The sequence below is a fragment of the Tachysurus vachellii genome, chromosome 4 (genome assembly GCF_030014155.1).
Source record: "Tachysurus vachellii isolate PV-2020 chromosome 4, HZAU_Pvac_v1, whole genome shotgun sequence".
Lineage (NCBI taxonomy): Eukaryota > Metazoa > Chordata > Actinopteri > Siluriformes > Bagridae > Tachysurus > Tachysurus vachellii.
The window spans coordinates 10,860,839-10,884,731 of NC_083463.1; the positions used below are offsets into that span (position 1 = coordinate 10,860,839).

Consider the following 23,893-nt stretch of genomic DNA (forward strand, 5'->3'; position numbering starts at 1 on the left):
CATAGAAGGTCAGATCCTTACAAACAACAACTCCGTAAAAATTCTACCGCAGGAATTATCGCTGTCAGTTTATTTATGTAACTGATGAGGTTGTTTAATATCAAGGGCCTTATATTCCACATTCTGCCAAAGAAAAACCCCATGATAATCATCTCTCTGCTGTGCATATTTAAATGTTGCTAAAGTTTTAGAGGGTGGGGAGTCAAATGCTGTATGGTGGTAGTTAATTTTCTGGTCTCAGGATGGGATTTGGGGGGGGAATTGGAAATACAAAGTTCATAAGTACACGTTTACATTAAGAAGAGGGAACATGAAAGATACCTCTGCATGTATGTCTTAGCAGCTTTGCCTGTGTTGTTGAGTTTGCTTTATATATTGAGTTTAAGCTTAAACTAACATTAAACTGCCATGCAAGCCAAAAGTTAAGACAAATAATTCCTCACATGACTGCTGCATGTTTGCAAATCATTTTGATGACTTGGTTTTAACCGTTCCTGCTTTAAATGAACATGTTGCATTAAGGTCCTGCTCCCAATGTGTGAAGCCCTGAATGAAAAATGTACTTCTGTACGCAAGCCGTGCCCCTCGAGGTGACATTTCTCAGTTGAAAACAGATAAAGATGTTAAAGAAAACATGTTAAAGAAATGGTAATGTTGATACGTGTAATCCTAATGTAACATAAACAATAAAGAAATACTGAAATTGTGGATTGTGTTTCTACTGTAAGATGTTGGTATAGTTTAGATGGAAGTATCATTATGCACTATTATCTGATTTGGATTGTACATGTTCGGGTCATGTCCATGTAGGTTTTCAAAGGTTCTTCAGTTTCCATCTCTCAAAGACATGCAAGTAGGAGGATTGTCTGTGTTGAATGTACTTGTGTTTGATTCCCTGAATCTTTCATAGAAAGATTTTCTAGAAACTGTGCTTTACTTTACTTAATATTGACCCCATTTACCTTAATTACACAAATGACACTGCAGTTACTCCATAATATTCCATTCATACCTATTAAGATTACAGTCCAGATAACAGATCAAAGTTAAATCACTGTTTAATATAAAATATCCCAGATACATTTATATGTGTACATTATGTGGAAAACGTGCTTTCATTAAACGAGCATATTTCACTGCGCCATTTTAGTATTATAGTTAATTTTTTTTGTTGTTACTGGCAGAAAACAAAAAAAAAAAGCCACGAGTGTGAAAACATCACACTACGCCTGTGGTTATTACGACACCACTGTGCTACTTTTCGGCTCTGTGTGACGTGGACGTCACCACAGCAATGGCGGACGCTGTAGAGGAAGTGCTCCAAAGCAGCTGGTAAGCGAGCGACATCTCGTCTATTACGTTTTAGTTTAATAAAAAATATATATGTATGGCGGTCATTTATTTGTCTTAAAACCAGTCGGTACCTTACGCAGAACTGAACGTGTGAAAAAAAAGAGTAGCTGTTTTGTGCTAAAGTGCTAGCCTGGCTTTTTTTTTGAGTAGTATCCCAAACGGCTCCTTACTAGAAATCTAGTGCACTAGAAAGTGTACAAGCTAGCATTAAGTCACACTCGAGTAGTGCACGAAGATAGGGAGCATTGAGTGATTTGGTGTTAAGCCATTGTATTGTTAAGCCGCTTCAGTCTGACATACATTTCTCACTAAAACGGCTTTGTTTTTAACGCGTCGGTTTTTTTTAACAATAGTCACTTTTACTGCTAGACGTCATAATAACACTAAAACTAGTCGAATATTGTGATGAATTTAGATATCCGTCGTGCTGTCTGTTACTATTTAAAGTGATCGATAAACGTTTGTTTTTGTTTTTAATTTCACTTATAGCTGTGTGTCTCCCAGTGCAAAATGTTAACACAAAGCTTGTAGTGCTTGTAATAGTTAAATTTGATTTAATAATTTGAAGGGTTGTGGGTTTTTTAAACAGATGCTAAATATTTCCGGGTGCCACCACTGATTGTGTGTGAATATAAACTGTGGCATCAGAACAGGATGAGGTTGGAAATGAGAAATACAACCAGTCGAAGGTCTTGTTTCTTATCTCTCAATGATTACAGTTTTGTGTTTTACTTTCTAGCTTTTTTGTTAATTGGGAAACGTGTGATCTATTGACCTTAAGCGCTGAAAATGGGATGTGGTAGATGGGTTAAGGTATTGGATTACTGATCAGAAGGTCATGGGTTCGAATCCCAGGTCCATTAAGCTGCCACTGCTGGGCTCCCTGATCAAGGCCCCTTAATCACCCTCAGTTCTATAAATTGAAATAAAAATGTAACTCACTCTGGATAAGAGTGTCTACTAAATGCGTAAATGAAAACGTTGCTTAATATCATTTGTCAGTTATTCAACAAAAATATCTATATATGAACGAAAGGCCCGATGGTGAACGATAAAATGTCTTCATCAGCACTTGCTCCAGAAATAAAACACTATTTTGTATTTTTTTTTTTTTTTTTTTACAAAAATATCCCAATTCTCTGAGCCAGTTCTACAATGCATGATGAATATAGATACAGGTACACAACAATGAAATGCAGTTTGGCATCTACCAAAAGTGCAAAGAGTAGCAACTGTGCAAAGAGACAAGTGCACATCCAGAGGGACTTAAATTTATTTCATTTATCCGTCTGAGCAGATGAGGGTTAAAGGCCTTGCTCTAGGGTCCGACAGTGGTAGCTTAGCAGTTTCAACTCACAACCTTAACTAGAGGTCTACTGTTTATTCAGAGAGTGAAATTTTGGAACCATTCAAATTTTGGAACCATTTATTTAAGTTTTCAGTTATCTCTTCTCTTTTCACTGATGGAGACTTGAGCAAAACTGTTCATCAATATCAATTTTTTGCAGAACAAAGCCATCTTTATGGTTTCTAAGTGGTATCGTCCACAGTAAGCTCGCATCTCTTTAGGTTGTCTGTGTGAAGCCATCCTCAGCAGAAGTGTGTGGCTTCCAAGTGATGAGACCTTCAGCTAGAAGTAGAGCATCAGATATATCGTGTTTCAAATCATCATGATCAGATAATCATCCTGTTTCACTATGCCCTTGCAGGCTTAATACCGAGTAGGTTACACATTTTGGTATTGGTAGTGATGAGTAGCACATTTATGCTTATACATTCATGATAGTGATGGACAAGAATTTACAAGCATGATTTATGTCATCACTTAACGTTATATAACATATAATAAAAATGGACAATAAAAAGTGCCACGTTAGATCCGATCCTTACCCAGAGACTCATGATCGGATCTAATGTGGCACTTTTTCACAATCAATCCAGTGAATTATATATTACATAATGTTAAGTGACGACATAAATCATGCTTGTAAATTCTTGTCCATCACCATCATGCATAACTTCTCATAACTATTGAGAAAAGCTACAAAGCTCCGGCAAACTTTCATTCCACTCAGTCAGGAGCCACACCTGTGAAAGAATGAATAAGTCACTTCATTGCCGTGTTTTTTTCTGCTAATTGTAAGTATAAGATCAGTGCGTAGCTGAGATCTGAGCGTTGGCATTTTTGTTGGCCAAACTGTGGGAAGTGCTGATCTCTGCACCGAAGTGTCTCGTTTTCCTTTTCCTGTTCTGCTGAATACAAGCCCAGGAGCTCTTTGTTGTACATTGTCAACAGTCAAGAAGAGGCTGTCTGTATACATTATTGTCATATTATGTTTTATTTGTAGCTGGGAGTTTTTTATAAGGTGCAGATGTGCAGCCAGGTAATTTTCCAGACAGTAATATCATTCATACATTGGAATGATTTTTAGGACGGTTTAGCACGATGGCTCACTGATCTTGTGTCTAATTTGTTCTAAGGCTTGTGTAAAAGAAAGTTGTTCCTTTATCATCTAATTTCTGTCTCTTTATAGCTGGAAGTTTGACTGTCTAAAAAAAAATCGTTAAAGGTTGGAATGTTGTCAAGTGACGTGCTGAACGACAGCGTTACCATCTAAAGAACAGACAATTTCTGTTTCACTTGTACTGTTTTTCAACACCACACATCATCTTTTTTTTTTGTAATTAAGATGGATTGTAAGCTTTTGAGCATATCTTTCTTGACAAAATGACACGTTCCAGGGATTGGTTAATAGTTCTCCTTTGTACACACCTCAGCAGAAAACCTCTTCATCATCCTGAAACATAGAATAGAAGATACCTTTCCAAAACCAGCCTCCAGTTGGTTTGGTTTAAAGCTTATTTATTCTTTAGAGTCAGACCCACAAAAAAATTACCTCTTCTGAAAAGCCTGAATGTTCGATCTGAATCGTTCAATTCGAGTTTAGACCTGACTGAGCTTTATTTTTTGTGAGTTAACCCAGTACATATCCTGCATAGTTGCTGTCCCTAGTCTTTTCACTTCGGAATAAACAATAAAAGCTCATTTAGAACTCTATATCTTTCAACTCTACGGTTTCATTTCCTTTTTTCACATGACAGCAACCTACCAGGGAGTGTGAAAGCTAGCGTGTGTTTAGATATGTAAAGCCAGCTACTAAACCTTTTTTAATTGCTTCTTATCCTAAGTCACAGGACTAAGTTCTCTCTTACATGACATCACACGTTATATTACTGCATTATAAAGTTTTTTTTAAAAAAGGACATAAACCTGGACTGACAGTTGCCGCTTGACTCCTTGGGTGAATGTAGGGTCACGATATCTTCTGAAATTCCTATAGATATGGTCTTTGAGGACAACAACCTCCTAATCGAGACACAATTGTCAGACTGTATATGACTGTAGAAAGGAAATGGTTCATCACACCCTTCAGTGTCACCTGAATGAGGACGATGTTCCCTTTTCTCGTGTCTGGTTTCTCACGAGGTTTCTTCCTCTTCCATCTAAGGGTGTTTTCCTTGCCTCAGTCGCCTCAGGCTTGTTCATTGGGGATAAATACAAACACATTTAAATTGTCTAATATTAATCTTGAACTTTTGTATAATAATCTTTGTATAATACAAAACTTTATGCAATATGTTTAACTATGTCCATTGTTAAAAGAGCTATACAAATAAATTTGAATTGAATTGAATATAGACACCAGTGGGATCAGACAGACTCTATGGTAGGTGTCATCAGTTAGATTGGACCTTAGGCCACATTATGTTTCCTTACTCGTCTCATACCCTCTCATCCAGTGAATAATAATGTTCATTACCATATATTAATAAAATATTGTTTTTGATAAGGAGGTTCAAACATTACTGCTTTAGACCTTCACTCATATGCTACACAATGCATTGTGTACATAATAAAGCCAACATTTTGCAGACGTTGTTAAAGCTGTGCTCATGGACCTTCTTTAAACTTTAGCCAAAAGGTTGGAAGCAGACAACTATGAAAGATGTCACTGTATATTGTAGTCTTACCAAGAGGCCAAAACATGCTCCAACATGACCGTGCAAAGCAAGTTCCATGAAGACTTTTGCCAAGTTTGGTGCGGAAGAGCTCAAGTGTTCTACACTGAGCCCTGACCTCAACCGTAACAAACACCTCTGAGATGAACTAAAACACTGACTGCACTCCAGACCTCCTCACCTGCCATCAGTGCCTGAGTTCAGTAACGCTCTTGTAGCTGAATGAACACAAATCCCCAAAGCCCCACTCCAACATCTAGTGAAAAGACTTCTGAGAAGATTGGAGTTTAATATAGTAGCAAAATAGGACAACATGTGGAATGGGATCATCAGTGTGGTGCATACAAGGCTGTGATGGTCAGGTGTTAGGGTATGCTTTTTAATATTTAGTCATATGCATTGGGTTAAATTTATTTTACACTGGTTCCACCATCTCTCAGGGTAAGGGAGGTAACACAACCTTAGACACTTTTTCATTGTAACTTTGAACAATGATTTCAACTCATGGTATCTTAAGTATGTAACCTAGTGAGCCAGCATTAATGTACCCAATGATAGAGATTTAAGCACTTATGTACTGTACGTCACTCTGGATAAGGGTGTCTGCCAAATGCTGTAAATGTAAAAAAAGCCGATGGAGAATTCCACCTTACCTTTCACTTCTCTTTGTGTGTTTAACGATTGGCCTTTCCGCATTCATCCTGTTTAGGCTAGTAGTTAATGACACGTATATTTTCTCCTGTTCACCCACATACATCTACAGTTCAAGAGACTTATCATCTGTATGTAGTTCTGTATATTAGTTCATCTTCATGACCAGACAGTGTTCAGTGCCTTACCTTCTATTTTATTTATTTTCTATCTTCCAAAAAAAACATCTGATGCCCAAATTGTGCCCTTTATTGGATAATATCAGTCAGATACTGTAGACTTGTACCTAAGAATTTCAATGCTTAAAAATTGTGTACAATTGTAGAAGGGAATTGATTTATTATCCTACTGTCTGGTGTCACTATTAAAAAGGATGACTTCCTCTCAGAGAGTTTTTCTTGCACATTGATTAAAGCGCTATACAACTAACTAATATGGAATCGTATCACAGCTGGAGTCACAGAGAGAAACACAGTAAGGAGGCTTTTTGAAAACGGCGCATCTGAGTCTTCTTTCCTCAGGAAACTATTTGTTTTACATGTTTGCCTGACTACACTTACTGGCGAGGCTCATCTGGCTGTTTAAATTGACTTATTAAAGGCATAAAGCTGCTCAGATGCAATTGGCCACAATCCATTATAGGAGTATTTTTGAACATCCCATTCCAGATTTTGTTCATCCCTGAGTTTTAGTGAGTCAGGAGGTAATGGAGCACTATTCGTGTACAAAACTTGATTTCTTCTGCTCTAACTTTGACAAATCATGCCTTATGTATTACTGAGTTCCAGTGAAATGAAATTGTAAAGCAACAAAATACAAAGATATTCTATACAACTGTGTGTTTTCAACTTTGGAGCAACAATTATGAGACAGTTAGCTGTTCTATTTGAACCATTGTGGCAGCTTTTGTGTGAATAAATTGTTTTTTTTTTATATTCTAAAACATCCATTAATAGTTCACACGCATGCTTCGTCCTGTCTGGATTCACAGCACACACTCGACCAGATCACTGTGCCGTCACTGTGTACTCACACTTGTGCTCTTCAGACACGAGAAGAAACACAGATACCAAAGCAACCTTTGTGCGTGTCTGCTGTGCTCTAGCTTTGAATCTAGGTAAAAAAGGCTGACTTTCCACTGTTGCTCCATCAGCCCCGATTGGCATGCAACAACGTCTCTGCCGTCAGAAATCCATGATAGCATCTATTTTGCCATCTTTCATCCACGCTATGATGGTGGAACCAGTTTGTGGACTGTAAGTGATGGGCATTGTTTTCACAACAGAAGGAGAGAGTTTGTATGTTTGTGTATGACATAGAGCCAGAAGGTGTGTGGGAAGGCGGCGCTTTGTTCGCAGAGTTGTGTTTATCTCAGCGGCTATTTTGCAGATGGCAAATCATTTTCAACCCTGAGGCTATCCGCTTGTGTACATCTTATTTTGTTATATGTATTATTTATTTGTATACTATTTGTCTTTTGTAAGGTTCTGAGAAGAAATCATACTAGAGAAATTGAATATGAAAGAGTGATTTCTAAATATCACCCTGCTTTTGTTTTATTTTTTTGGGCTTCTCGATACTCACAGTGGCACTAAATTACAGGATTGGAGAAGGACCACTAGACTATCAGTGATTTTTTTTTTTTTACACAACTACCCACTAGCTTATATGCATGTGTGTATTCAGTAAATCCACTAGCTTATATGCATGTGTGTATTCAGTAAATCCACTGCTTATATGCATGTGTATTCTTGCTCTGCCTAAAATCCTAATGATTTATTTACATCTTACGTTTTCTGTTTCACTTTTCTGCCGAATTTTTATACTTATTGGATTTGTTACGTTATAGAAAATATTTTTTTGTTTTGCTTTGGCATATTCTAGGTTGTGCCACTCATTCTGATGTGGCCAAATGGGTATTTTTTTTTCTTTTTCATTCCATACTAAATGAAACTGATTGAATGGCGAGTCAGTCAGTGTTGATTTATTAACCTGGAGAATCATGACCCAAATGCAGACTTTACATCGCTAACTGAATCTGGTTAATCTCTTTATTCGCTGCTCCGCATTAGACCTCGTGTTCTTGTGTCATGCAGACGTTCACAGCGCTTGCATACACAAAGACAGAAGCCATGCTCATCCTGTCTGACTTTTCTAAGATTTGCTTTTTTGTCCGTAACCGCTAGCCTTTTGTAAGCCGCTGGCGTCTTTCCCACACGTCGCTTTTTGTCTCAGCCATTTTTAGACTATTTTCCTAAGGCTGTTCTGATGATTAATTGCATTCACATTTGCACATCAGACATTTTTGGTCTGTACACATTAAGTAACCCACATTTTTCACACACTTTGATTGAGGGCTGTTTTCTTGTGGGGTTTGCATGAGTCCTGGTTTGATCTTTTAGCTTGAGTAGGTCTCTGATCTCAAGCTGTTCAGGTGCAATTTATACACCACTAACCTCAGTCACTGCCACTGAAGAGCAACCATCAGAATCAGAAAGAGCTTTATTGCCAAGTATGCTTGTACGTACAAGGAATTTGTTTTAGTGTTCCAGTACAAAGAGCTCCAATAATCCTTTCAGAAGTCCGAATCGTTCTCTGTTGTCCTCCGATGTCCGATTTTGTTGCTGGGGAAAAGAAAAAAAAAAAAAAAACAGACTCAAGCAACCTCTTTCTCCCTATCTGTAACAACACCGCAAGGTAGAGAGTGTGTCTTTCAGTCTGTCTGACCGTGTGTGACTGTCTGTATTTGTGCCAGTGACCATGTGAGAGAAAACCTTCTTGGTACAGAGTGGTAGAATAAGTGCCTACCCAATTCTAGCTAGTCTCACAAATCAGATTTCTAGCATTTGCACATGACTGACTCAAATAGGTGAATAACCGCAGACATTTTCCTGGGCCTTATCATCAAAATTCATTTACATTTGTTTTTTTTTCGTTAAATAATATAGACTTGGAGACTCTGAAACAACAAAACTCCTTAGTTATCTTTAAAGATGAGATTGTGTAAAAATATTTTTGTGAGTAGTGACTATAATGTTTTAAACTGTTGTGGAAATGACATTATTTACATTTGCACTATTTAATGTAGAGTGTCACCAAAATGAGGATGGGTTCCCTTCTGAGTCTGGTTCCACTCAAGGTTTCTTCCTCATGTCCTCTCAGGGAGTTTTTCCTTGCCGCCGTCGCCACCGGCTTGCTCATTAGGGATAGGATTAGATGTATAGTATCATAAATTTTAAGTTCATTCATTCATTCATTTCCTACCGCTTATCCGAACTACCTCGGGTCACGGGGAGCCTGTGCCTATTTCAGGCGTCATCGGGGCATCAAGGCAGGATACACTCTGGACGGAGTGCCAACCCATCGCAGGGCACACACACACACTCTCATTCACTCACTAGGGACAATTTTCCAGAGATGCCAAATCAACCTACCATGCATGTCTTTGGACCGGGGGAGGAAACCGGAGTACCCGGAGGAAACCCCCGAGGCACGGGGAGAACATGCAAACTCCACACACACAAGGCGGAGGCGGGAATCGAACCCCCAACCCTGGAGGAGTGAGGCAAACGTGCTAACCACTAAGCCACCGTGCCCCCCTACAATGGGAAATTGTTTAGTCTAATTGTTTATTCTTTGGTCTGTCAAAAAAAAAAAAAAACACGTTTTGACATGAAGCTTTCCTTTCTTTGTGTGTCAGAGTGTGTCAGAGCCTTTAAGAGCCTGAAACATGTGGCTAGAAACGTACTAAAATGTCCTCGTGAATGTACAGGTATTAAGGTCTATGATGTCAGCTTCTTAGGATTGCAAGTGATGTCTGTCTGCTATTTATTTGACTGCTCATTAGGATATTCTTCACAGAAATACGTAAAAGTATAAAATACCTTTTAACTGCATATGTGTGAATGTAATTACTCACTTTTTCAGTTGACAAACCGTTTTATCAAATGGTATTGTGGGGTTGGTGAAACTTACTCAGTTTATTTCAACTGTTTGTTTACTTACAGTGTGGTTTAAAGGGTTGGTGATACGAGAAATATACCATAGCATGATACTTAAAGTAATTTCTCTGATACAGGATATTTATCACAATTGAACGTTAAACAAAACAGGAACACTGTGGAAAACCTAATCTGGTGGATTTTTCTTTTTAAATGTTTAAACATTATTAAACATCTGTAGAGAATGTAACTTTTACAATTTATGAGCAACATAACAGAAATGATCGACGTAGGCGTAATTCTGAAGCGCTAGTATGAACGTTTCCTTCATCCTGTTAACCTGATTGAGCTGTCTAATATTTGTTTATTGAGATGATCTTATGAATATCACTAGTTATTATTAAAAAAAAATACTTTAGCACTGATACACATAAACTTTTTCTAATATTGTGTGTATGTTGCAGGGATGAGGACCTAGCTGAGGCTCGTGACTCTGTAGGTGGAGATCTAGATGCTGAGAAGGATGGCGTCATTCAAGTCCAAAACCTGCCACCTGCTCAGAGAGCAAAGCTTTGGATGGTCTGTCTATATCTGTCTGTCTGTCTGTCTGTCTGTCTGTCTGTATCTGTCTGTATCTGTCTGTATGTATCTGTCTGTCTGTATGTGTCTGTATGTATCTGTCTGTCTATATCTGCCTATCTATTTGTCCATATCTATCTGTCTATATTTATCTGTCTGTCTATCTGTGTATCTGTCTGTATCTGTCAGTCTGTGTCTGTGTGCATGCTTGTATGTGTGAGCACACACCTGTGTAAGTGTCTCTGTATGTGTGTATCTGTATGCTGCACTGATCTTATGAACTGCTAATGGCGTGTCTGGTCCCAGTATTGCCAGCTATTACAGACAGCTTGTGTAAAAGAAATCAAATGTATGAGTAATGTATATGAGCATAGTGAGAGCATGAGCAGGTGAACACCGTGTGCAAAATCTCTGTGAGAGATCTTAACAGCAGCTCCAGCTGCTCCCCAAAGGACACTGAGAGCTGGCTTATTGATCCCATGCTCATTAGTGAAACCTGAGATGGTCACTGTGGGCAGAGAAGAGATGTACTGGGATCAGCAGGCTCCTTCTAATGCAGCTTGCCACATTTCTCTTTTTCTTCTCCTGTCACTTTATCCTGTCCTCCCTCTTTGCCCTCCAGATTGATGCCATAGGATTTTGCTTTCCCTGTGTTTTAGATTGCTCTAAATGTGGCGGGTAAAGGAGACAGTTTGTCCTCATGGGACGGGGCTTTGGATTTACCAGAACAGACACTCATACACAACCGAAGCCAGCGGCTCATTGGTGAATAACAGCTATCACTTCATCTTTATATCTTACTGTTGTGATTTGTTCATGAATTACAATTCATGCTGACTGACACACACGTATCATATTTCCTCTCAGGATATATTTGTTTTTGATTTAAATTTGTGACATTTAAATATCAGTGTGTAATTAATCCACATTTATATAGCAAGTACTGTATTAATCATCTGTATCTAGACTGAGTGTTTTTACTGTTGTGTTTAAGTAGCTTCATCTGTTAAATTAAAAAGGAAATTGAAAGCATTTTAGAATAATTTGTGAATTATTTGTTTGAATTCCTACACATGTGATTGTTAGTTCTTTTTTAGCACAGATTTACTTGCACACAATCCTAAAATGTATTTAGGATTATTTTAGCATTTTCTATGCTGTAATATACGACAGTTATTTGGAGGTTAGAGCTTTGTAAGTAAAATAATACCAGAATGGAAATAAGAGTCAGTGTTTAAAGCCTTCATCCATGCAACACTGCATCTGGCTGACCTAGAAAAACAAAAATTCCAAAAATAGCAAGTCCCAGGTTTAAAATGACATTGATACACATATACACACACTTACCTGCACACAAAAGGCAGTAAAGGACCATTGTGTCTGTTTTGTTTGGTGTCTCAAAGAATTTCCATGCATGAGATCTTGACCCGTGACCTTTGTGTGTTTAGATCAGCTGGGGCTTCCTGCAGAGGACGGCCGGGACCTGGTGGGGGATGTGGAGGCGGTGATCACTTTCTATTGTAAGTCACGAAATGTGACGTTCACAGCTGACCTCTGCTGGCCCAACCTGCTCAAACCCCTGCTGGGCCTCCAGTTAGCCCGCAGCGACCTGTACAACTGCTTCTACGCCATCATGAATAAGTACATTCCCAGGTATGTGTGGTGCTAGGATTTTAGGTTAAACCCATGCAAGCTTTTCACTTTCAGTTGGCAAAATCTGTCATGCGAATCTACTTAGCTTTGTCAGAAAGGCAAACTAGCGTTCAGGTATATCTATGACGACAGCCTTGCTCCATTTACACTTGCCTTATCAAGTGCACTTCTCTGTAGGGAATGTGTGCCGAAGGGACGACCATTCCACCTGTACAGACTACTGCTGCAGTACCACGAGCCTGAACTCTGCTCATTCCTCGATACCAAAAAGATCACACCGGACTCGTACGCTATAAACTGGGTCAGTATATTCATTTACTCACATTTGCTCAATTTTTCAATAAAAAATTGTAATATGTAAATTGTTGTATGAAGCATATTGACCTCCAAGTTCCAAGTGTTTGTCTCTGTGTCTCTACAGCTGGGCAGTCTGTTCTCTAGCCACTGTAGTCCTGAGGTCACTCAGGCCTTGTGGCACATCTACTTCCAGCAGGCTGACCCCTTCCTCGTCTTCTTTTTTATGCTTGTCATTCTTGTCAATGCCAAGTACGTGTCCCTTCACTCCAAAGTTTTTTATTTTGTGTTTATTTCAATCCATTATATGGATTCTGTGTCATTGTGTAAATATTTTTTTGTTTCCCTTTTTTATCTAGAGACATGATTGTTTCCCAAGAAGGAGACAGTAAAGAGGAGCTAATAAGTGAGTTGATGGTCTAATAATATTCACTTTATGACCATGCTTTAATGTTTGATCAATAGCTGCGTCCCAAATGGCGTACAATACACTGTGCACTTATACTATGCACTGTGTACTCTAGCGTCCCTTGGAGTTTTGTCTCAAATGGAACACTAGTGTTTTATTTATTCCCAGATGATGGCAGATGATGTCAAACACATGTTGAGTACACGAACATTAATTATTCAATATTTTCAGCTGAATATGTGCATTATCTTTGCACATTATACAGTTCCTTGTGGTCTTTTTGACTATTTCTTGTCCTATATTCCTATCTCTATACTTAACTCAGTGTAGATTTAGGTTTTCATTTCAGTTTAGATGATACAACTCGTATATCTTAAAAATGAGCTCAGCCTGGTTCACGCCTCAGCTGTGCCCTTGCAATGTCAGGGGAAAGTGAGGAATAGCCAGCAGTGTTTTCATGGCCTGAGAGGCATGGCTTGCCCGTTACTAATGGCATTGTATGCAGCAATTAGGACATGAAGTTCAGGTACCAAACAGTTAGGGATTGATCATGTCTTTTGCCCAATTCCATCAGGGTTTGGCAAACATCCTGCTGTGAATTATAGAAGAGATCAGTTTGAAATAGACTTTTAAAGGTTATGAAAATAGTTCCACTGCATCGATAGTGCATAAAGTTTGTTTAGCAACACAGTCATGATGAAGATAGTAGTAAACAAGTAATCCTAATGTGGTCCAGAATGAAAAGAAGTAGAAATAAATCATTTCTGTTCTCTTATACAAGATATATATACAGTTGAGGCCAAAATTATTAGCCCCCTTATGAAATTAGACAAAACTCTTGATTTCTCCATGGAAATGACCATTAACAACAAGTGTTTTATAGTGTGTTTGTTTCCAAAATAACAAAGACAAAATCTCCACTAAGTTTGATTAGGATATTTAATTGAAATAGTGAGTTGAAACAAGAAAGGGCAAAAATGAAACGTCCAAAATTATTAGCCCCCGGTCATTAATAGTCAATAGTGAACCCTTTCTGAGCCACAACTGACAACAACCTCTTAGAGTAGTTCTTTACTAGGTTGGCACAGGTTTCCTGAGGGATTTTAGCCCATTCTTCCATTGCAAATTGCTCCAGCTGGTCCAAATTACGTGGTTTCCGAGCATGGACATTCACTTTGAGCACTCGCCACAGATTCTCAATAGGATTGAGGTCTGGGCTCTGTGCGGGCCACTCCAGGACCTTTGTTTTGGTATCCTTCAGGAACTGTTGGACCAATTTCGATGTATGCTTTGGGTCATTGTCTTGTTGGAAGACCCAGCGACGACCTAAGGCTAGACTACGAGCAGATTTCTGCATATTATCCCTCAAAATGTCAACATAATTTTCTTTTTTCATGATGCCATGCACCCGAACAAGGCTCCCTGTGCCTGAAGCTGCAAAACAGCCCCACAGCATGATGCTCCCACCACCATGTTTAACTGTGGGAACTGTGTTCTTAGGGTTGAAGGCCTCACCCTTTCTTCGCCAAACATAAGCAACATCCATGTGCCCAAACAGTTCCAGTTTAGTCTCATCAGACCAAAGCACAGACTCCCAAAACTCATCTTTACCTTTCAAATGTTCACGGGCAAACCTCAGTCTAGCTGTGATGTGCCGCTGTTTGAGTAAAGGGGTTCTTCTGGGACGATGGCCCTGAAGCCCACCATGATGAAGAGCCCTCACAACTGTGTTCCTTGAAACATCAACTCCAGAAGAGGCCAGGTCAGCAACAATCATCTTGGCAGATGTCTGGGGCATCTTGCTGATATCTCTGACTATTTTCCTCTCCAGGGTTCTTGAAATCTTGCGCTTACGACCACGCCCAGGTTTGTTTCTTACAGAATTTGTCTCCTTGTACTTGGCAATGATGCAACGTACGGCGGTTCTAGACACTGTGAAAAGCTTGGAAATGGCAGTATAGCCTTCCCCCTTATCATGAGCCTCCACTATCTTCTTTCTGAGCTCAAGACTGATTTCCTTTGTCTTTGGCATGGTGAGTAAAAGTAGTCTCTCCCAATAATGTGTTCAAGTGCCCTGTTCCTTGGAGTCCTTTAATGCTGATTGAATGCCCAGGTGTTGTTAGGAAGCCAATTGACTGCACAGGTGTGGTTTGAAAGCTGATTGATTAATTAGGTGTGTTTTGAAAGCTGATTGATTAATTGGGTGTGTTTTGAAAGCAAATATTCACAAGGGGCTAATATTTTTGACCACCCCATTTTCACTATATTTGATTATAAAGCAAGCCTAAAAATGTATTTTATATTCCAAAATGTACCAAAAGCTACTAAATAGCACTGGCGAATGTTTGATTATATCAAGTTTTATCAATGCTGCAAACATTGGAAAGATCTTTAGGAAAATGTTCCAAAATTCCTGGGGGGCTAATAATTTTGGCCTCAACTGTATATATAAGGTTTGTTTTTTTCAAAACTATATCAATAGAATATCATGTTTATAAATATTTCTGCTCTTATAATGATTATCAGATGCACTGTACTAATTAAAAACGTATAGTGCTTTATTGTCTGCTTTATTGTATGTTTTGAACTGCATATCCATCTGTGTGTTCAGAAATGTTGGAACAGTCACCTGCCCTATTGGAGGCCGAGGACATCGAGGATTTGTTTTCACTGGCACAGTATTACCAAAGCAAGACACCCGTCTCTCTCCGAAAGGTCAGTTACACACAACATTAGCAGAATTATGGCCCGACTGCACTTCTATTTCATAGATTTTAAACAAATTCATCTTGTAGAGAACTTTTTAGCATATTAATTTCAGTGTACAAAAACAGAGCACTACAAAAAGACTCAAGCAGCTACTTGGGCACAATACAGTAAAAGAAAGGACATCAATTTACATGTATGTCTGTGTGCAGGAGAACCAGAACCTGTTTGGGAGCAGTCTGGTGGCTCTGAAGGAGGAGGACATGGACCTCAGTCAGGCGCTATGTCTCCCTGTCTCTGTACCTGAGATCCTACAGGCCAATCAGCTCCAGTCTGTGAGTAGATCAGATTTGGGCTTTCTTTAACACTCTTATTCCAGTGTGTGTGAGACATCTTGCTGCAGTAAGCCTCAACGCTTTCCTCTCTTGTCCGTCTGAGTGTAGGATGCAGTAAGTGTGTGTTTGTGTTTGTGCCCTCAGGAGGGAGTGCGCTTTTTTGTAGTGGACTGTCGACCAGCAGAGCAGTACAACGCTGGACACTTGTCCACCGCCTTTCACTTGGATTCTGATCTGGTAACATGATCTTCTAGATTCATCTTCGTAGTTTTTCTCTTCTCTTGTCCTTTTTCTTCCTGCTTCACACCTTCCTACCTTTTTTTCTTTTTCTCAGTCTTTTTTTCTTTCTTCTCACTGTTGTCCTTCTCTTACTACGTCTTCACATTTTCATTGTTTATCATATAATTTGGATTTGTCTTGTCATCTCCTTTTATTTCCACTGTCCCGGCTTCTCCTCCTCCTATCTTTTATCTTTCTACTTTCTCTTTTTTTTTTCTCTTCTCCTCTTTCGTCTTCTTGTCGGTCATCTTCTTGATGTCGATGTAGATGTCTTCTTCTTCCTTCTTTCTTGTTTTTCTTATTCCTTCCTTCATCTTCATCATCTTCTTCTTCTTCCTTTTTTCTTCTTCTTCCTTTTTTCTTCTTCTTCTTCTTCTTTCTCTTTTCTTTTCCTTCCTTCCTTCCTTCTTCTTCTTCCTTCCTTCTTATTACTTTCTTCTTCTTCTTCTTCCTCTTCTTCTTCTTCTTTCTTTCTTTTTCTTCTTTTTCCTCTTCTTCTTCTTCTTCTTCTTTCTTTCTTTTTCTTCTTCTTTCTTTCTTTTTCTTCTTCTTTCTTTCTTCTTTTTTTTCTTCTTCTTCTTTCTCTTTTCTTATCCTTCCTTCGTTCCTTCCTTCCTTCCTTCCTTCCTTCCTTCCTTCCTTCTTCTTATTACTTTCTTCTTCTTCTTCTTCTTCTTCTTCCTTTCTTTCTTTCTTTCTTTCTTTCTTTCTCTTTCTTCTTCTTCTTCTTCCTTTCTGTCTTTCTTTCTTTTTCTTTCTTTCTTTCTTCTTCATTCGTTCTTCTTCTTCATTCTTTCTTCTTCTCCTTTATAAGGCTATATACTTTGCCCCAGCTGCACTATCGTACCTCACATCATTTCCCTGCCTTCCTCAGATGTTGCACAATCCATCAGAATTCGCTCTGTCAGTGAAGTCTCTGCTGGAGACACAAAAGCAGTCTCTGGAGACGGGTTCAGTGGCCAGCGGTGAGCATCTGTGCTTTATGGGCAGCGGCCGAGAAGAAGAAGACATGTACATGAACATGGTGCTCGCTCACTTCCTGCAGGTCTGTCGCAAATGTGAAGAATGAGAATTAGTGTAGTGTGTAGTGTAGGTTAAAGAATATTGCTCATAATACACACCTTACACACACTAACAGTTTTTGTACTATTTTCTATACCAGTATGTTCTCAGTAGTGTTCCTCTTGTACTGTAGAAATTTACCAGCAGTTACATTACATTACGCTGAAGTTTAACAGTGATTACGAAGAGCTCCTTCAGTGTTGTGGTCATTTACTGCTTTAAAAAAATGGAAAAAAGGAATAAAAAAAATAATTACTTTTTACTTTGGTAGAAAAACCAGGAGTATGTCAGCATCGCTAAAGGTGGATTCATGGGTAAGTGGATGCAGCGCGTCATCACTCAGACTTTTAGTTGCAGTGTGTAAATGGAGATCTTTTAGTTTGTGTGCACTGATGAGGGCTTTTTGGTGTGTGTGTGTGTGTGTGTGTGCTCTTTTTGTGTGTTCAGCACTGCAGCAGCACCTGGCAGACATTAATGTGGAAGGGCCAGACAACGTGTATGTCCACTGGATAGTCAGCACTTCAGGATCCCACAGCAGCCTCAGCTCAGCAGATGTGAGTTTAGTGTGTGTGCATGAGTAAAAAAAAAAAGAAAGCGAGAGAGAGTGCAGACTTGTGCGTTTTCTGTTTTGTTCTCATGGGTACAATCTGCAGGCTGTTGTGTCTTCTGCTTGAGTAATTTAATGAGCATAAGTACCCAAAAATCTTTCTGTCAGTCTTCTAATTTGAGAAGGGAAAAAAAAAAAAAATCACAAAATAAGTGTTTTGCTGCCATCTTGTGGATCTAATAATAATGTCAGCTACTTTGCTTTCTTTCTCTACATCGATTGCTACAGCATAACTGTTTAAATGCAACCTGTCTTTCAAACAGGGGGAGCTGAACAGCACAGGCGTCAAATCTCTCGTCAACAAAATGACCTTTGCACTCAAATCTAAATCAGTTAATGTGAAAGAGAAGGTGATCAGCTTCATTGAAAACACCTCAACTCCAGTGGACAGGTGAGAAATCACAGCGCCTTAAAGTAGCCCTGAACATGTCATTCTAAACTGTTAACATCATGTCTGTTGTTATTTTATGTATTATAATATTTCATATATTTTAATTGATGGGGGTTATATTTTAATTGACAGGGGAAGGTTTTAATAAATCTGTATAAATCCCTGAATCTATAAATGTACACAAGAAAGACCTAAAGACTTCATTCGTACCAGAGCCTTGTCCTCAACCCGAGGACACTAACGCCCGAGCTCACTAATGTTTTTGTTACTGAATGAACACACAGCTCCACAAGCACGCTCCAAAATCGAAAGCAATGTCTTCTGAGAAGAGTGGAACAGGATTATTATAACAGGAAAAAGAGACAAAATCTGTTATGGGGTGCTCATAAAGCACACATGAGCATGATGGTCAGACTTTCACTTACTTTTGTCAGTATAGTGTATGTACATGGATAGATATATTTTACTCCAAAGGTTTGTATCCTCTATGGTTTCTGTGTGGAAAATGTATCTCCTGGTCTCCTGTCAACTATACAGTCTACCTCCTAATTGGCTTGTGTGAAATCTTACATACACACTGGCTATTTGTGAGTAAGATTAAAGACCGTTGCTCTAGAGACTTAAAGACAACGTATGATAGTAATGTTAGCAAGAATGACTAAAGATTGCTAAATCAATGCGGCGAATGTTCGATCTAAATTGTGGGCATTCCAGTTATTTGTTAAAAAACATGTTCTGTGCCATGCTTTTGTCTTCTTTCATTCTTTCTTTCTAACTAAAAGAAGACAGTAAATGAAATTTATTTTTCTTATTCATTTTATGTAATGTAATCATAACTGTTTAGCAAGCCAAGAGTTTAATAAACTGATTTCAAATCATGTTCCTGTATGAATCAGTAATCATCTGTGCTGTTAATGCGTAATTATCTCTGTTAATTCACTTCCTCTTCACTCGTACCTCTGTTATTCCACACTAGATTGTCTTTCACTCTGCCCTGGCCCGAGAAGGGGATACCCGATCGGTAAGAGCCTGTTCCTGTCTGTCTGCCATCATGAGTGCCCCAATGCCCTCGAACATGCCCATGCAGGGTGGCACTGCCCTGCCTTACATACTTCTGAGGGGCAAAGGGCAAAGTTCAAGCCTTGCTTACTTGCGCATGCACTGTAGCAGACTAACACTCATCTTCATCCATTAATGTAGATTTCTTCTCTAGCAGTAGTCATTTTTATGTTTTTGTCCAGGTCTGGTTTATGATAGTGGACTTTATTCTTCCTACACTGTGCAGTGCTGTTTACTTGCGTCTGTAGTTGCTCTCCTGTTGTTTGACCTCTTTCTACCTGGAGGCGTTTCTTCCCAAGGTTTCCTACATTTTCCTCCTCTCTTATATGGAGATTTTCCTTGTTTTGTGAAGTAGATGTTAAAGATTGCACACGTTTTTGTTTACCAGGACGCAGGCTGAAGCATCACCATGTCAGTGTGGCTCTTTTGTCTGTCTGTGTGTGTTTAATGCAAGAGGCTCCTACAGTGTGTCCCATTCACAGTGTTTTCAGGCATTCTTCATCTCTGACAATGTCACTGACCGGATGATGACCAGAGCTGTGGGGTGCTCATGTGTTTTAACCCTTTTGGGACAGAGTGAGCATTTTTAGCTGCGATCTGTTAAAACAGACGTGTTCTGTCCTGTCTGTCTCCTGCACGCTTTGGTTATCATCTCAGATATTGCTGCTTTGTTTTTGGTTTTTTTTTAATCCTGCCTCTTCCAACTAACATTACTTATCTTTTTACAATCCTAGATAAGGTTTTGTGCTGCTGCCATTTGGAAATGGGTGCAACCGCTAAATTTTATGATGTGCTTTTAATTTGTTCCTCCAGGGTGTGTGCTTGTGTTTGTGTACACATTTGGTTTAATCATCTTGGTTTTTACCACAGGCATGTGAGCAGTAGTGACAGAGTGGGTAAACCCTACAGGGGCGTGAAACCCGTCTTCAGCATCGGCGATGAGGAGGAATACGACACAGGTGGGTGTTGTGCAAGGAGATGAAGAAGGAAGCATCTGTTAAGATGTTAGTCCGTGAGCCATGATCCTCCTGTCTTCCTCATCTTCATTGTCCTCTTTGCCAATTTTCAGATGAGATTGACAGCTCTTCAATATCGGATGATGACCGCAAAGAGATAGTGAACGTACAGACATGGATTAACAAGCCAGATGTGAAGCATCACATCCCATGTAATGAGGTGAAAGAGACTGGACACATGTTCCCCAGGTGAGACCTTTCTCAGAATGAGATCTTCTGCCTAAAGATCCTGGAGCTTTGTCTCACAGCTCCATGGTCCCACTTCACTCCTGATCTTGGGTTATTGTTCTACCAGTTTCCTTTATCTTCAAAAAAAAACAGGCCAGTAGGTGGATTAGTGGCTCTAAATTGCTTCTGGGTGTAAATATGTGTGTCCTCTAGTACCATCCAGGGTGTATTTCCGCCTCACAATCACAATTGTTACCGAAGAATCAAAATCATATGGCACAATTCCACTCTTACTTCTGTTGAAAAAATTCAGATGACAAAGTAGAAATTTACGTTCAGTTTTACATTGGCTTCAGTCATTGAACACACCCTTTTAGTCTTTAGTTAATAAACACAGATGTAATGATATCTGATAAATGTGACAGCAGAAGTGTGTACTCCCATTTAGAAATGATCAAATCAAAAAGGTTGTTGTTTTTTGAACTACCAAGACTCTCCCAGCAAGGGTGCCAATAATTTGAAACACACCAGTATATGTGACACTTAGTGGTCATATTGGCTGTAAGCGTTTTGTTTGGTCTTTCTCAGCCACCTGCTGATCACAGCGACACACATGTACTGCCTGAGGGAGATCGCCTCGCGGAAAGGATTCGCCTACATCCAGTCCAGACAGGCTTTAAGCTCTGTGGTGAAGATCACCTCGAAAAAGAAACATCCGGAGCTGATCACCTTCAAGTTTGGCAACAACAACTCTGCAGGAGTGGAAATTATGGCTGTTGAACGGTATTTACACAAACAGTTCATGATGAAATAAGTTGTTGTGGAGTAGAAAATTAATTTACAGACCACTTTTTTGTGTCATTAACGTAGCGTATAAGGTGTACTCTGATGGCACTTGTCTCGTCAGACAGTGTGGTGCAGCATGACATTTATTAATAAATGTCTTGTTAATGTTGCTGTGGTTCAGCACTGTAATGTTTGTCGAACTGAAGCTTTAGCTACAGTCTGTAGCCTTAATAAAAGGGCTGATGTTGGTGCAGCTTTTCATTCCAATCACACGTAATCATCTGTGGCTTTCAGTAGACTTGTGTGTAGCTTCTGCTTGATTGCAATGAAACCCACAGCAGCTCTTTGGGGGTAAGATTGGATATCCCTGGTGTATATCGTGGCTATGGTCATTTTACGCTTGCATGAGTGCTTTGCTAGTAGTAAAAATCCTTTCTGTCTTATATCCAGCCTGTAAGTGCTGCACAGGTGCCCGTGTCTATGATTTAGCTGTTTACATGTATGAGTTTTCTCTTGCTACAGTTAAAAAAAAAAAAAAAGGAGGCACCTGAAACCCAAACACAAGCTAAATTCATCTAATGGTGAAAGTAATTCAGTGAAGGTTGAAAGGACACAGGATTTGAAACCCACCATTTGTATTCTGGCTTTTATCTGGGTGAATGTTCACCAGTGAAAAAAATGTCTTGTGAGCCAGTAGAAAGCAACAGAGTAGGACTGGACTGTAGTGTTTATGGTTGGTTGAATAAAAAATTATGTTGCCTATTATTAATGAGCACAAATACTGTTTGGTGCACATCTGTATAAAATGTCTTATGAACAATGATGGTTTTATGGTTATATAAAATAAGATAGTAGGGAGATTGTAGTCAGTAGACACTACGATCCTTGTCCGATCGGACCTCATCACGTTACGCTACATTAAGAGCAAAAGCGTTAAGTCGAGCCAGTCACAGACCCTCCACTGAGAGAGATATCTGGATAAGAATATGAGAGATGCACAGGTCAGATAGAAGTAAGTTTATAGTGTGTTGGGACACAGTAATTGTGTGGATTTGCATGTTTTGACTGGGTTTTTGCCAAATGAGTTTAGGTGCAGTCTAAAAATCCTTTACAATGACATTCGTATGCTGTTTTATTCACGACGTACATCACCACTAAAAAGTGCACTCTCTCATGTGAAGTATGTAGAAGTATCTGTTCATTTTTAACACATTCTGTACTTTCTGATCTGCAGGTATTTGATCCCGAATGCTGGTGATGCCACTAAAGCCATCAAGCAGCAGATCATGAAGGTTCTGGATGCTTTGGAGAGCTCATAGATTCTCTGTTGCTCTGAGGCTTCCCTCCGGCTGTATGCAGCGAGACTGCCATGACTAACACAAGTCAGCACAACCGTGCAGAAGGAGAAAAATAGTCTATCTTTCTTACATCCCATCTCTCTCTCTCTCTCTCTCTCTCTCTCTCTCTCTCTCTCTCTCTCTCTCTCTAAATGGTCTCCTGGGACAGTACTGACATTCAGTATTGCCAATTACATCGATGGGAGACACTCAAGACTTCAACATAAGCCGTCGTTCTGTTTAGCCTTTGGCATTTTTTTTCTTGTTCCTGTCAAGAAAATCTAACCCTTTAGGTGTAAATTTGGACTTGTCGCCTCAGTCTGGATGTCTGTCAAGCCTTAATCCTGTCGCTAATCCGCTGTTTTTTTTAATGCAAGGAACTCGAAGGCAGAGCCTGTGGTGAGATAAAGGACTCAACCTTGAAACGCTCAGTTTTTCATTTGTCTTGTTTAATTTATTTTCCTAATTCATTCGCTCTGCAGTAAACTTTCAACAACTTCTATCCATATTTATCAGAGCAGTATTTATGCCTGTGAGTTAAGAGCGCTGAATCGATGCCGCATTTATATTTTGAAACTGTTGTGGAACATAGCGGAGCACAAAAGTGATGCACAGGTGATGGATACCATCATGCAACCTGTAACACATGCAACCTTCAGTGCCCAAGTATTGCTTAAATTACAGATCTCATAAATATAATTAACTCATATGTGAGTCGTTCCTTATGGTCTGTGCTCGCAGCCTTAAAGCAGAAGTAAAAGATAAGAGAAGCAGTCTGTGGGAAAGTGATATTTGTATATAATGTAAAACTGTACCTAATGGCCGGCTTTCGAAAAATGTATTTCTGAACAGACGCTGATGCCACTAATAAGAGCAGCCTTGCTGAGGATCATGTTTTGTAATGAAAGTATTTAACGTTAAAGTCATGGTTTGAGGCAACTGGGATGATGAACGATACATCACAACTCCTAACCAGAGTTTTGAGTATAAACACGCAGTTCTGTTTATGAACTAAATTTCTAGAACAGATGAGGAGAGTTCACATTGCTGTTATATTCATTAACCATTTGCTTTACAAACAAATCTCAGCACTTCACCCTGTACACATGTTCTGTTGAAACTTCATTATTGTTCTTTGTAAAATCTTTTGTTTTAATAAATTTACGAGTAGCCTACACATTTGTTTGCTGTTACTTGTAAATGTTACATCACAGGTAATGTACTCAAGTAAAATCTGTGACAAACAT

The 23,893-nt window shown here is 39.2% G+C and overlaps 1 protein-coding gene across 2 annotated transcripts; it reads left to right on the forward strand.

Annotated features, from left to right (window-relative positions):
• Window positions 1-1,241: 1,241 nt before the first annotated feature.
• tbc1d23 (TBC1 domain family, member 23) lies at window positions 1,242-23,823 on the forward strand. Of its 2 annotated transcripts, XM_060867710.1 has the most exons (19): window positions 1,242-1,332; window positions 10,430-10,544; window positions 11,204-11,309; window positions 11,993-12,197; window positions 12,375-12,498; window positions 12,619-12,743; window positions 12,851-12,897; window positions 15,512-15,615; window positions 15,819-15,941; window positions 16,086-16,178; window positions 17,095-17,265; window positions 17,554-17,596; window positions 17,730-17,836; window positions 18,153-18,280; window positions 19,257-19,301; window positions 20,210-20,298; window positions 20,409-20,544; window positions 21,112-21,306; window positions 22,544-23,823. In XM_060867710.1, the coding sequence occupies exons 1-19, from the start codon at window positions 1,295-1,297 to the stop codon at window positions 22,626-22,628; spliced, it is 2,079 nt and encodes a 692-aa protein (XP_060723693.1). In that variant the 5' UTR covers window positions 1,242-1,294; the 3' UTR covers window positions 22,629-23,823. The 2 variants fall into 2 exon arrangements, with proteins under 2 accessions (XP_060723693.1, XP_060723694.1); XM_060867711.1 differs by lacking the exon at window positions 19,257-19,301.
• The last annotated feature ends 70 nt before the right edge of the window (window positions 23,824-23,893 follow it).